General features: G+C 43.7%; 1 protein-coding gene across 1 annotated transcript in view; it reads right to left on the minus strand.

Annotated features, from left to right (window-relative positions):
• LOC121538003 (membrane-associated guanylate kinase, WW and PDZ domain-containing protein 3-like) overlaps positions 1-14910 on the minus strand; it is a 254542-nt gene that overhangs the window by 11552 nt on the left and 228080 nt on the right. The window contains exons 9-13 of the mRNA XM_041845725.2: positions 13382-13579; positions 9505-9776; positions 9132-9287; positions 5642-5807; positions 2101-2132 (exon numbers count right to left, since the gene is read on the minus strand). Of these exons, the coding sequence (XP_041701659.1) occupies positions 2101-2132; positions 5642-5807; positions 9132-9287; positions 9505-9776; positions 13382-13579 (824 nt within the window). The remainder of the gene's footprint in view (positions 1-2100; positions 2133-5641; positions 5808-9131; positions 9288-9504; positions 9777-13381; positions 13580-14910) is intronic.

The raw sequence follows: 14910 nt of genomic DNA on the forward strand, positions 1-14910 counted from the left end.
CTACTACCAGCCAGGATGTTAAGTAGCTGTTTGCCAGGAGCACATTCACACACATCCAAAAATAACACCATTGTGTGTGTGTGTGTGTGTGTGTGTGTTTGTGTGTGTGGCTCGCAACTCGTGTTAGCTCCCTGAATAATGCACTGCTCTCTACAGCAGACGACTCTGCTCGCTGGCGGGGGAAAGAAACTAAGACAAAGTCATATCACGATTGTTTTAATAATTAATCTCCTGTCTGGTGTTTAAAAGCCCTGTGTTTCTGTCTCTGTTCCCAGACTCACTCTACACTTTCTACCTGAGTCCCAAATGGCACTTTTTTCCCTACATAGTGCACTACTTTTGACCAAAACCCTATACAGTGAGGAAAAAAAGTATTTGATCCCCTGCTGATTTTGTACGTTTGCCCACTGACAAAGACATGATCAGTCTATAATTTTAATGGTAGGTTTATTTTAACAGTGAGAGACAGAACAACAACAACAAAAATCCAGAAAAACGCATTTTCATTTTAATGAGGGAAATAAGTATTTGACCCCTCTACAAAACATGACTTAGTACTTGGTGGCAAAACCCTTGTTGGCAATCACAGAGGTCAGACGTTTCTTGTAGTTGGCCACCAGGTTTGCACACATCTCAGGAGGGATTTTGTCCCAGTCCTCTTTGCAGATCTTCACCAAGTCATTAAGGTTTCGAGGCTGACGTTTGGCAACTCGAACCTTCAGCTCCCTCCAGAGATTTTCTATGGGATTAAGGTCTGGAGACTGGCTAGGCCACTCCAGGACCTTAATGTGCTTCTTCTTGAGCCACTCCTTTTTTGCCTTGGCCGTGTGTTTTGGGTCATTGTCATGCTGGAATACCCATCCACGACCCATTTTCAATGCCCTGGCTGAGGGAAGGAGGTTCTCACCCAAGATTTGACGGTACATGGCCCCGTCCATCGTCCCTTTGATGCAGTGAAGTTGTCCTGTCCCCTTAGCAGAAAAACACCCCCAAAGCATAATGTTTCCACCTCCATGTTTGACGGTGGGGATGGTGTTCTTGGGGTCATAGGCAGCATTCCTCCTCCTCCAAACACGGCGAGTTGAGTTGATGCCAAAGAGCTCGATTTTGGTCTCCTCTGACCACAACACTTTCACCCAGTTCTCCTCTGAATCATTCAGATGTTCATTGTCAAACTTCAGACGGGCCTGTATATGTGATTTCTTGAGCAGGGGGACCTTGCGGGCGCTGCAGGATTTCAGTCCTTCACGGCGTATTGTTTTCTCGGTGACTATGGTCCCAGCTGCCTTGAGATCATTGACAAGATCCTCCTGTGTAGTTCTGGGCTGATTCCTCACCGTTCTCATGATCATTGCAACTCCACGAGGTGAGATCTTGCATGGAGCCCCAGGCAGAGGGAGATTGACAGGTATTTTGTGTTTCTTCCATTTGCGAATAATCACACCAACTGTTGTCACCTTCTCACCAAGCTGCTTGGCGATGGTCTTGTAGCCCATTCCAGCCTTGTGTAGGTCTACAATCTTGCCCCTGACATCCTTGGAGAGCTCTTTGGTCTTGGCCATGGTGGAGAGTTTGGAATCTGATTGATTGATTGCTTCTGTGGACAGGTGTCTTTTATACAGGTAACACGCTGAGATTAGGAGCACTCCCTTTAAGAGTGTGCTCCTAATCTCAGCTCGTTACCTGAATAAAAGACACATGGGAGCCAGAAATCTTTCTGACTGAGAGGGGGTCAAATACTTATTTCCCTCATTAAAATGCAAATCAATTTATAACATTTTTGACATGCGTTTTTCTGGATGTTTTTGTTGTTATTCTGTCTCTCACTGTTCAAATAAACCTACCATTAAAATTATAGACTGATAATTTCTTTGTCAGTGGGCAAACGTACAAAATCAGCAGGGGATCAAATACTTTTTTCCCTCACTGTATGCCCTGGTCAAAAGAAGTGTACTATATTGGGAATAGGGTGCCATTTGGGACGCATCCCCTCTCATTAGAATCCCCTGTAGAGGCCAAGGGTAGAGAGTCTCTGTGAGAGAGAGCAGGAGGAGGAGAGGAGAAGGAGCAGGGTGATTAAAAGCATTTATTTTAACTTACTGGTTTTAGAGACTTCACGGGAGATGTCTGACCTGGGGGCGGAGAGAGATTTAAAAAATAAAAATATGATTCAATACAGTAGAAGAAGAGCATTTATTATGGAGGACAGGTTCCAGTGCCTTAGGGGGGTGACTGGGTTATTGTGTTGGAGGTCTGATAGATTATTATACATCTCTATTTCCCCACACCATTGACCCTGCTCTGCTGTAAAACTGTACATTCTCATTCATCATACAAAATGACTGTTTCCCCTAGACACACACTCTGCCCTACATAATGAGTGGTAACCATGACAGCCCCATACATCTCTACATATCCTCTCCGATACTAAAAGCCAGCAGGATCACGGATCAACTTGACCAGCAGGTGGTACTATGCTCAAGCAGCAGCATGGGAAGGATCTCTGATCTCAACACAGAGAAACAGACTAAGGGATGAGATGTGCCTCACCATGGGTTAACCTTGTTATTTATTTTCCACACCTGCTGCTACCATGCCACACACTAAGACACTCCATTCTGATAATCAGCAGTAGACCTTCCACCCTCATCAAAAGAAGCCCAGTGACATTTAAAAGAAGCCAAGGGGTGTCTGTATGACGCACCAAAAATGTTAACTGTCTTGATGAAAATGTTATCAGGTAACAATAATGTAAATGCCTACGCCAAAATCTGCCACCTTATCCTCCAATGGAGACATTTCTTTATAACTGCATAATTGTCCTTATATCCACTGTACTTTGTTTTGTTTTTGTTTATAGATTATGTAATGTGTATAGATTATGTAATGCATTATAGATTACGCCTGTACCATGTTTGACTATGATTGTTTTTAGTTTCTCAAAACTCAAGTTAAGTGGTCCACAATGTGTATTTAAGAAATATCTGTATTTTCTATTATTGTATCATTGTGGAGTGTCACTTTAATAAAATGATCTAACTCTTACACAACACACAGCTAGTAGTCACTAGTCAGCACCTTTTCATTGACCATGGTGAATGGTGAAAATTCCCATTGGTATTACCAGTACCGCCTAGGGCAAGCACCATTATTGCACAGTGGAAGCATCCTCAAGTGAGCTGGATAGTGCTTGGGGCCAGTCCAGCAGGCAAGTACCTGTTCTCGCTCTCTGTGGCTGTCAGTGGTGGAGAGCTGCTGTTACCCCCTGGTCATAGCTCAAGGTTCTATACCTCAGCCCCTAGGTGACCTCCTGATGACCCTGCCAGGCCAGACTGATCTCCTGCCAGCCCCTCCACCAGTCAACAGTACGACCTGAACCTGCTCCCTCCCCCAGGCCTCCTCAGGACAAACACTTCACAGTACAGGAGTCAGGAGTTGGCGCACCACACATCTCTGGCTGAACATCCTGACTCATTAGAATTGTTCGGTTTTTTAAACAACTAATTGACAGATGTCGGTTCAATTATTTGAGCTCAATGTGCAGTTTCTGTTGAGATAAATCATATCAAGCCTGAACTGTGCGATGTATTACGGAGTTATAGTTTCCAACAGGCCAATATTCTACATAGTTTAGCGTATAAAAAGTGGTAATTAACTACAATGACCTTAATCCCTTCCAAACTTGTCCAGTCTGTGCAGAGCAAGACATGGGGTCTGAGAGAAGAGAGAATGCATGATCGAGAGGGATAGAAAGCAGTTGCTTTGCAAAAATACATGATCTAAGTGATTGATAGTTGGTATTCAGCAGTCATAAAAGTCATGATTTACTTTGAAGAACTACAAAATAGTGATTTTGTCAGATGGCATAGACAGCAGCTCTATAGAGATCATGACTTGGAATGAAATAATAAAGTAATCAAATCAAACAAATATTTTATTAAAGTAATGTGAATAAACGGATGGTTAATAAGTGATAAGCAGTAATGGGCAGTCACTACCATTATGGGATTTGTATTAATTGTTTTATTCTGTGTTGTTACAGCATTCAACCCACATAATGCATAGTGTATTTAATGTCTAATAAAATGAGTGAAACCGAAATAGAAAAGTGACACTTTTTTCATAATCGAACCAAAACTAGGTGAACATAAATAATTAAATAATAATATGCCATTTAGCAGACGCTTTTATCCAAAGCGACTTACAGTCATGTGTGCATACATTTTTACGTATGGGTGGTCCTGGGGATCGAACCCACTACCCTGGCGTTACAAGCGCCATGTTCTACCAATTGAGCTACAGAGGACCACAACATACTGTATATTCACCAGCATCCCCTCCTCCTCTTCCTACCTCTCTGTTCAAGGTATCACATTGGCTATTGTGGTGCAGGCTAATGGAAAGCTCACCAATCGAGTGACAGCATCATCTTTGAAGAGGAGAGCCGGGCAAAAATGACTCTCCACTTCACAAAATGTCAGATTGCCTCTGTCAGGCTGCCTGCCACTGAAGTATGAGCTGAGAGATAACTACTAGTGCTGGGAATTGCCAGGTACCTCAAAATACAATATTATCGATACGATATGTATTGCGATTCTCACGATTCTATATGTATTGCGATTCGATACTGTGATTTTATGGCAATTCGGATGTTCCAATTCGAGAGCCATGAGAAAATGAGCGTTGATCAGCCATGGAAATAAAAGCGCTGAAAACAAATTGGCTCCCTATTTAAAAAGAAGATGGAGAATAAGCTATGAAGGAAAAATACTGGAATCTGTGCAGGTACAGCAAACTAGCGCAAAAAAATAATATTGCGATATTGTCAAAACGATACGATTTATCACCTAAAATAATGTCCCGATATGTAACTGTATCGATTCCCCCCATCATTAATCACTACCGAGCCAAACACTAGAGTTGTCTGAATGTAACTCCCACTAGCATACCCTTCTCCTCCTCCCTCTCTGGTCAAGGTGCAGAGGTGCAAATGGGAAATGGATAGTGGATCGATAGTAGGATAGACTAGAGCATGAAATTGCTTTATTAAACGGTGGGTGGCTCTGGGGCTGGCCTCTGGGAGGGCCGGCTGCTGAGGAGCTGAACGGCCATCTAACTTACTTCCTCTAGGAACTACTATATACTATATCTTCACAGCAGCATGACCCTGTCAGAATAAGGTGGCAGTATTCAGTTTGGTCTGGCAGCTCCTCTGAACACCGGTATGTTGACTGAGATGAAGGCATGCACTGCCACACTCCTATCATAACAACACTGATTACCAAGGGCAGTGGTTTCCAACCAGGGGTACTAGGACCCCTGGAGGTACTTGGCCTATCCACAGGGGTACTTGGGAAGACTCATGAGACCATAGGCTTACTGGTAAAATGCACATGAGGTGGTACTTCAGGGGTACTCAAGGACGAGCAAAATTTAGTTGGTGGTACAATAACCAAAAAAGGTTGGGAACCACTGGTCTACGGCAAGCTCATAAAGTACTACAACTGAACACCAGAACTGACCTTGCTCAAGGCGTACACCGTCTATTCTAGACTGATTACCTAGAGAAAGCGCATATTGCATAGGGGAAGCAGCTGTAACGCACAGCTTTATAATATCATAACGGATATGTCTATCTCACCTCCTCTAAGGACTAGCACGTTGACCTCACTCCCCACAGGTAGGTCTTTAAGGATGTCCACCACCTGGGAGTGGCTCAGTGTCTGAACGTTCTGACGGTTGATCTCCTTGATTACATCACCCTTCAGCAGGCCATGACACCACTGGGCGTCCAGGATCATCTTCACCTGGGATTACATTAGTTAGGTTACATTACATTACATTATATTGGATTAGATTAGGTTAGCCTATATTACATTAAATTAGATTAAAAGTACATTCGGTAAATCTTTACTGTACGCTTCCTTATACAGTTGAAGTCGGAAGTTTACATACACTTAGGTTGGAATCATTAAAACTTGTTTTTCAATCACTCCACAAATGTCTTGTTAACAAACTATAGTTTTGGCAAGTCGGTTAGGACATCTACTTTGTGAATGACACAAGTAATTTTTACAACAATTGTTTACAGACAGATTATTTCACTTATAATTCACTGTATCACAATTCCAGTGGGTCAGAAGTTTACATACACTAAGTTGACTGTGCCTTTAAACAGCTTGGAAAATTCCAGAAAATTATGTCATGACTTTAGAAGCTTCTGATAGGCTAATTGACATCATTTGAGTCAATTGGAGGTGTACCTGTGGATGTATTTCAAAGCCTACCTTCAAACTCAGTGCCTCTTTGCTTGATATCATGGGAAAATCAAAAGAAATCAGCCAAGACCTCAGAAAAATAATTGTAGACCTCCACAAGGCTGGTTCATCCTTTGGAGCAATTTCCAAACGCCTGAAGGTACCACGTTCATCTGTACAAACAATTGTACGCAAGTATAACCACCATGGGCCCACGCAGCCGTCATACCGCTCAGGAAGGAGATGCGTTCTGTCTCCTAGAGATGAATGTATGTCAGAGTGCTGTGTGTGGATGTAGTGAAGGGAATCAAGCGCAGGAACAAGGATGTTCTTCAACAGACTTTAGTAATTTCCAAAACAGGAATGAGTCGCCAACCCAACCGGGCGGCACGAACAATTACGCACAACACACAGTGCGGAAAACAAGAAAAAGCGCACGCAGTGCGAACTCACGAAATAACAACAAACGAGAGAGAAAACTCCTCGGAGGCAATAGCTGACAATAACAATCACACATAACACCTGACCCAAATAAACGAAACTAAATAGGGAACACAATCAAACACTAACAAGGGACAGGTGTTACAAACAGACAAAACCAAACGAACATGAAACATAGAACGGTGGCAGCTAGTACTCCGGAGACGACGACCGCCGAAGCCTGCCCGAACAAGGAGGAGGAGCAGCCTCGGCCGAAACGGTGACAATGTACTTTGGTGCGAAAAGTGCAAATGAATCCCAGAACAACAGCAAAGGACCTTGTGATGATGCTGGAGGAAACAGGTACAAAAGTATCTATATCCACAGTAAAACGAGTCCTATATCGACATAACCTGAAAGGAAGAAGCCACTGCTCCAAAACCGCCATAAAAAAGCCAGACTACGGTTTGCAACTGCACATGGGGACAAAGATCGTACTTTTCTGAGAAATGTCCTCTGCTCTGATGAAACAAAAATAGAACTGTTTGGCCATAATGACCATCGTTATGTTTGGAGGAAAAAGGGAATGCTTGCAAGCCGAAGAACACCATCCCAACCGTGAAGCACGGGGGTGGCAGCATCATGCTGTTGCGGTGCTTTGCTGCAGGAGGGTCTGGTGCACTTCACAAAATAGATGGCATCATGAGGAAGCAAAATTATGTGGATATATTGAAGCAACATCTCAAGACAAGTTCAAGCTTGGTCGCAAATGGGTCTTCCAAATGGACAATGACCCCAAGCATACTTCCAAAGTTGTGGAAAAATGGCTTAAGGACAACAAAGTCAAGGTATTGGAGTGGCCATCACAAAGCCCTGACCTCAATCATATAGAAAATGTGTGGGCAGAACTGAAAAAGCGTGTGCGAGCATGGAGGCCTACAAACCTGACTCAGTTACACCAGCTCTGTCAGGAGAAATGGGCCAAAATTCACCCAACTTATTGTGGGAAGCTTGTGGAAGGCTACCCGAAACGTTTGACCCAAGATAAACAATTTAAAGGCAATGCTACCAAATACAAATTGAGTGTATGTAAACTTCTGACCCACTGGGAATGTGATGAAATAAATAAAAGCTGAAATAAATCATTCTCTCTACTATTATTCTGACATTTCACATTCTTAAAATAAAGGGGTGATCCTAACTGACCTAAAACAGGGAATTTGTACTAGGATTAAATGTCAGGAATTGTGAAAAACTGAGTTTAAATATATTTGGCTAAGGTGTATGTAAACTTCCGACTTCAACTGTATATGCCATTCATCAAGTCGTTACAACAGCTACTGCTACATAAGGCATTATACAGAGGTGTTCTCTAGCTCAGTGGTTTACTAACTTTTTGACCCGCGACCTCCAAAAAGTAGTGGTTCAAAGCTTGCGACCCCCACGCACGGGCACGCCTACCTGTATGCAGCTGGGGTTGCAGGATCGGATGGAAAGCATGATCTGTCTGTAGCATTTTTCTTCCTCATAATTAATTTGCCAGAATATGTTACATCTTCATCCCATAAGTATTGAAGGTAGTGCTATGTTACAGGTATCTTTAGACACATGCAGTACCACCACTGAGGCATGTATATAATTATAACCCATATCTGAAATATGAAAATGATCAATGAAATCACCAGGTAGCCTATTGTTGTGGCTGATGCGTCCGTAGCAATGTAGGCAGGCGACTCTGTTTCTGCCAGGCAAAACCGGAGGAAATGAAACAAGTGCTTTCCGGTCCCTAATCTGGATATGTGCGCCCGCCTTTGCGCGCCAATGCTGATGACTGGTCATAGGTCAACAGTCAAAACGCACATCTTTTTGGTTCTGAAGCACTGATTAGATGTTTTTGAAAGAAGAATTTGGTCCAATGCCGTAGGTCTATGTTGGTGACAAGATCGAATAAGTAAAGGTATAAATATAAAATACAAATGGTAGGCTATATGTAGCCTATTCAAATATGTATGAAGAATGTATGTTTTTCTCCATTCAGTTTCACACTTGCAACCCCCCAAAACCTCATTGCGCTAGCTCACCCGACATGTGTTGATTGACAGTTTGCTGGTCCAATCAGAGGGCTGAGTGTGCGTTTCACTAGCCAATCTGTTTTTTTGCAAGTGCTATATTGCTTTGGCTGCTTGGAAAGTAATCCACAGAGACTCTGTGCCACAAAATGAGTGACAAAACGTTATAAAACCAAAGTCGAGTAAAAGTCGAGTCCCGAGTCTTGAGGCTCCAAGTCAAGTCATTTTATTTTCTATCGAGTCTCAAGTCATCAAATTTGTGACTCGAGTCAGACTCCAGTCCAAGTCAACTGACTCGTGTCCACACCTCTGGCATTATAACACCAGTCATACATAAGGGAGGCTATGGTAAAGTGTTGCCGGAAATTCATTCAATAAATGTTACCTTCTGACCCAGGGGGCAGTCTGCGATGGCAAAGCCGAACCCTCCCGGCCCCTTCACCAGGGGTACGCCCACCAGCTCCGGCTGCAGCAGCGTGGGGTCTGGACTCTCATAGTAGTGGCGCCCCCCGTTGGTCATGGCTGGGACTGCAGCTGTTGTCTGTCAATCAATCAAATTAAATCACCCAAATCAATTTATAAAGCCCCTTTTTAAATCAGCAGTTTTCACAAAGTGCTTTTACAGTAACCCAGGCTAGACCCCTAACAGCAAGCAAAAACAGAAGCACAGTGGCCAGGAAAAACTCCCTAAAAAGGGAGAAACCTAGAGAGGAACCCGTCTCAGAGGGGTGGCCCATCCTCTTCTGGCTGTACTGTACCTGTCTTGGGAGGGTGCCGTTTGGGCTGGTGATATATTGTATCTCCTGGGGGTTAGAGGTCGAAAGTGAAGAGGTTGCTTCGGGGGCCAGGGCCGTGGCTACGTCCCCTGAGGAGGTGTCGTCACTCCCACTGGGGTCCTCAGGGAGGGGGTAACCCCGACACAGCACCATGTCCACATACTGGTTGACTGGGATAGACTGGAACATCTGAACCACGTCAGCATGAGTCTTCCCCAGGACACACAGCCCGTTGATTTCCACGATGACATCACCTGGTAGAGTAGAGGGAGAGGAGAGAAAGGAGGGAGAGGGGAGAGGACGTGTCAATATCAGCATTGGCAACTGTCTTTAGAATGGGAGTGTGTTGTGGTTAGTTGTGGCACTATACCCAGTCCACTAACACCAGACCCAGTCCACTAACACACAAATCAGTTTGCATAACTTTTAACACAGACAGTGCCCGTATGAAGGCATCGTTGGTCAGGAGCTGAAATATGTTTCCTTGGAGTCTGCTCCATAAACAACTGCTTTGGGGTTGATGAATGAACAAGGAAGTAAGGTACAGCCTAACTATCTCATTCCCCTCATCCTCCATCATTCCAGCCTTGGTTTATTAAGTCAGCTAGCCCCAGCCAGATCAATGAAGAGTAGGAGAATGCGTTAATCTCATCTCCAGCCAAAACAAAAGCAGGAAACTCCCAACTCTGCTAGCTAGCTGGGAGTCCCCTGAAGGATCCACCCAACAAAATCAATAGCTGTTGCTAACAAACACATGTAACGTTTGACTGTTGTTCAAATGAGCTGAACAAACCAGCTTAACGGAGAAAGGCCAACACAGCCAAACACTATCAGGGAAAACACTGGTAATTACGCCCATACTTCACGTACGCACGCACGCACGCTAGCATCACACTTAAGTACGCATGGTTCAAGGACAGAGAAATGTATCCGATCTTATGATATTGTTCTAGCATCAAATTTACATATACTTTTGTTCTATCAATTAGATGGCACCCTAGGGGAAATGAGACATGGAAAAACGTGTTCCAGTCTTGTAGTCATTAGAGTTTTAAGCAATAACACTGTGGTTGTTGTCACACAATACAGTCTACTGTGTTCTAACGAGTCATCCCATAATGCATAATCTGACATGATTTATATTACACAATAAACAAATCATAATTATATTACTACCATACATCTGATCTCTATGGAAGTCCAGAAAGGATGTATGAATAAAAAATATATTATTTTGTTATGTCGAGATCACAACTTATTTATCTCATGATCACTACATAACAAAAGTTGTTTTGTCGATATCACAATATAATTTTCTCATGATCATGATGTAACAAAAGTTGTGTCGCGATCATGAGAGAAACTCTATAAATAGGAGTGGACGTATTGATGGCTGAGGCGGCAGAGCCCATGGTGGATCAGCGCATACATTTTTATTGATTGCTACACTAAGGGATGGTACATTTCATGATAACATCACGTTTTCATGTGTTTGGAGCTCATTATCAGTTTAGCAGTTAGAATGTTAGCAAGTGAAATGTAATTTACCTTGAGCTAACAGCTCGTGGGCAAGCTAAGCCCTCGTGGGGCATTTAAGCCCTGAACGATGCCTGACAGGCAGCTCTGTCTCCCAGGCTCTTTGCCACCCCCAAGACCACAGCCAATCGCATGCAAGCAACAATACAGATAACTTGGCTAGTCTTGTGAGCAAGAGCGCTGCTAGTTAGTTAGCCTTGTTAGATAGCTAGCTTGTTTTCTATTCTGGTTGTAAGCTTGCATAACTGATACTGTACAGTGAGGGAAAAAGGTATTTGATCCCCTGCTGATTTTGTAGGTTTGCCCACTGACAAAGAAATGATCAGTCTATAATTTTAATGGTAGGTTTATTTGAACAGTGAGAGACAGAATAACAACAAAAAAATCCAGAAAAACGCATGTCAAAAATGTTATAAATTGATTTGCATTTTAATGAGGGAAATAAGTATTTGACTCCCTCTCAATCAGAAAGATTTCTGGCTCCCAGGTGTCTTTTATACAGGTAACGAGCTGAGATTAGGAGCACACTCTTAAAGGGAGTGCTCCTAATCTCAGTTTGTTACCTGTATAAAAGACACCTGTCCACAGAAGCAATCAATCAATCAGATTCCAAACTCTCCACCATGGCCAAGACCAAAGAGCTCTCCAAGGATGTCAGGGACAAGATTGTAGACCTACACAAGGCTGGAATGGGCTACAAGACCATCACCAAGCAGCTTGGTGAGAAGGTGACAACAGTTGGTGCGATTATTCGCAAATGGAAGAAACACAAAATAACTGTCAATCTCCCCTCGGCCTGGGGCTCCATGCAAGGTCTCACCTCGTGGAGTTGCAATGATCATGAGAACGGTGAGGAATCAGCCCAGAACTACACGGGAGGATCTTGTCAATGATCTCAAGGCAGCTGGGACCATAGTCACCAAGAAAACAATTGGTAACACACTACGCCGTGAAGGACTGAAATCCTGCAGCGCCCGCAAGGTCCCCCTGCTCAAGAAAGCACATATACATGGCCGTCTGAAGTTTGCCAATGAACATCTGAATGATTTAGAGGAGAACTGGGTGAAAGTGTTGTGGTCAGATGAGACCAAAATCGAGCTCTTTGGCATCAACTCAACTCGCCGTGTTTGGAGGAGGAGGAATGCTGCCTATGACCCCAAGAACACCATCCCCACCGTCAAACATGGAGGTGGAAACATTATGCTTTGGGGGTGTTTTTCTGCTATGGGGACAGGACAACTTCACCGCATCAAAGGGACGATGGACGGGGCCATGTACCGTCAAATCTTGGGTGAGAACCTCCTTCCCTCAGCCAGGGCATTGAAAATGGGTCGTGGATGGGTATTCCAGCATGACAATGACCCAAAACACACGGCCAAGGCAACAAAGGAGTGGCTCAAGAAAAAGCACATTAAGGTCCTAGAGTAGCCTAGCCAGTCTCCAGACCTTAATCCCATAGAAAATCTGTGGAGGGAGCTGAAGGTTCGAGTTGCCAAACGTCAGCCTCGAAACCTTAATGACTTGGTGAAGATCTGCAAAGAGGAGTGGGACAAAATCCCTCCTGAGATGTGTGCAAACCTGGTGGCCAACTACAAGAAACGTCTGACCTCTGTGATTGCCAACAAGGGTTTTGCCACCAAGTACTAAGTAATGTTTTGCAGAGGGGTCAAATACTTATTTCCCTCATTAAAATGCAAATCAATTTATAACATTTTTGACATGCATTTTTCTGGATTTTGTTGTTGTTTTTCTGTCTCTCACTGTTCAAATAAACCTACCATTAAAATTATAGACTGATCATGTCTTTGTCAGTAAAGGGGGTGAATACATATGCACGCACCACTTTTCCGTTATTTATTATTTAGAATTGTTTTCATTTCACTTCACCAATTTGGACTATTTTGTGTATGTCCATTACATGAAATAAAAATAAAAATGAATTTAAATTACAGGTTGTAATGCAACAAAATAGGAAAAACGCAAAGGGGGTGAATACTTTTGCAAGGCACTGTATAGATATGCATGCTCGTAATAATCATAAGCATGTAAAAAAGCACTGCCAAGAGGCCTATGAAATCTGAAATATTGTATATGGCTCCACTTCAAAGCGTTACCATAAACATATAATAATAATAATAATATAATATGCCATTTAGCAGACGCTTTTATCCAAAGCGACTTACAGTCACATAACATGGGTGCGTCCAGACAATGAAGATTAACCTTGCTGATCTGTGTGTGTTTGTGTGCGTTCCTGCGTACAAGCATCTGTGTGTACGTCTGTGTGTGTGAGAGTGTGTTTACATGCACGTACAACACTCACCAGAGGTCATCTTGTTGTCGTGCGCGGCGGGCCCGTCTTGGAGCACGTTCTTCACCTGGAGGAACTCGTCATGGCGGTCGCCCCCAATGATGGTGAAGCCAAACCCCTGGGGGCTCTTCCTCAGATTTGTCCTCAGAATGGAGCCCTGGAGATGGGCTGGGTCCCGTACGAAACCCCTCACACCCACAACAGGCTCATCTGAAGGAGAGAGGGAGAGGGAGCGAGGAGGGAGAGGGAGCGAGAATAGAGCAAAGAGAGAGAAAAGAATCTTAGAGAAAGATGACTAAATACAAAAAAAGCACAGAGAGAGAGAGAGAGAGAGAGAGAGACTTCCTAACCTCCTGCCAAATGTATGACCATTTTAGAGACACATACAGTGGGGAGAATAAGTATTTGATTCACTGCCGATTTTGCAGGTTTTCCTACTTATAAAGCATGTAGAGGTCTGTAATTGTTATCATAGGTACACTTCAACTGTGAGAGACAGAATCAAAACAAATCCAGAAAATCACATTGAATGATTTTTAAGTAATTAATTTGCATTTTATTGCATGACATAAGTATTTGATCACCTACCAACCAGTAAGAATTCCGTCTCTCACAGACCTGTTCATTTTTCTTTAAGAAGCCCTCCTGTTCTCCACTCATTACCTGTATTAACTGCACCTGTTTGAACTCGTTACATGTATAAAAGACACCTGTCCACACACTCAATCAAACAGACTCCAACCTCTCCACAATGGCCAAGACCAGAGAGCTGTGTAAGGACATCAGGGATAAAATTGTAGACCTACACAAGGCTGGGATGGGCTACAGGACAATAGGCAAGCAGCTTGGTGAGAAGGCAACAACTGTTGGCGCAAGTATTAGAAAATGGAAGAAGTTCAAGATGATGGTCAATCACCCTCGGTCTGGGGCTCCATGCAAGATCTCACCTCGTGGGGCATCAATGATCATGAGGAAGGTGAGGGATCAGCCCAGAACTACACGGCAGGACCTGGTCAATGACCTGAAGAGAGCTGGGACCACAGTCTCAAAGAAAACCATTAGTAACACACTACGCCGTCATGGATTAAAATCCTGCAGTGCACGCAAGGTCCCCCTGCTCAAGCCAGCGCATGTCCAGGCTCGTCTGAAGTTTGCCAATGACCATCTGGATGATCCAGAGGAGGAATGGGAGAAGGTCATGTGGTCTGATGAGACAAAAATAGAGCTTTTTGGTCTAAACTCCACTCGCCGTGTCTGGAGGAAGAAGAAGGATGAGTACAACCACAAGAACACCATCCCAACCGTGAAGCATGGAGGTGGAAACATCATTCTTTGGGGATGCTTTTCTGCAAAGGGGACAGGACGACTGCACCGTATTGAGGGGAGGATAGATGGGGCCATGTATCGCGAGATCTTGGCCAACAACCTCCTTCCCTCAGTAAGAGCATTGAAGATGGGTCGTGGCTGGGTCTTCCAGCATGACGACGACCCGAAACACACAGCCAGGGCAACTAAGGAGTGGCTCCGTAAGAAGCATCTCA

This window comes from Coregonus clupeaformis, chromosome 24, assembly GCF_020615455.1.
Source record: "Coregonus clupeaformis isolate EN_2021a chromosome 24, ASM2061545v1, whole genome shotgun sequence".
Taxonomy (NCBI): domain Eukaryota; kingdom Metazoa; phylum Chordata; class Actinopteri; order Salmoniformes; family Salmonidae; genus Coregonus; species Coregonus clupeaformis.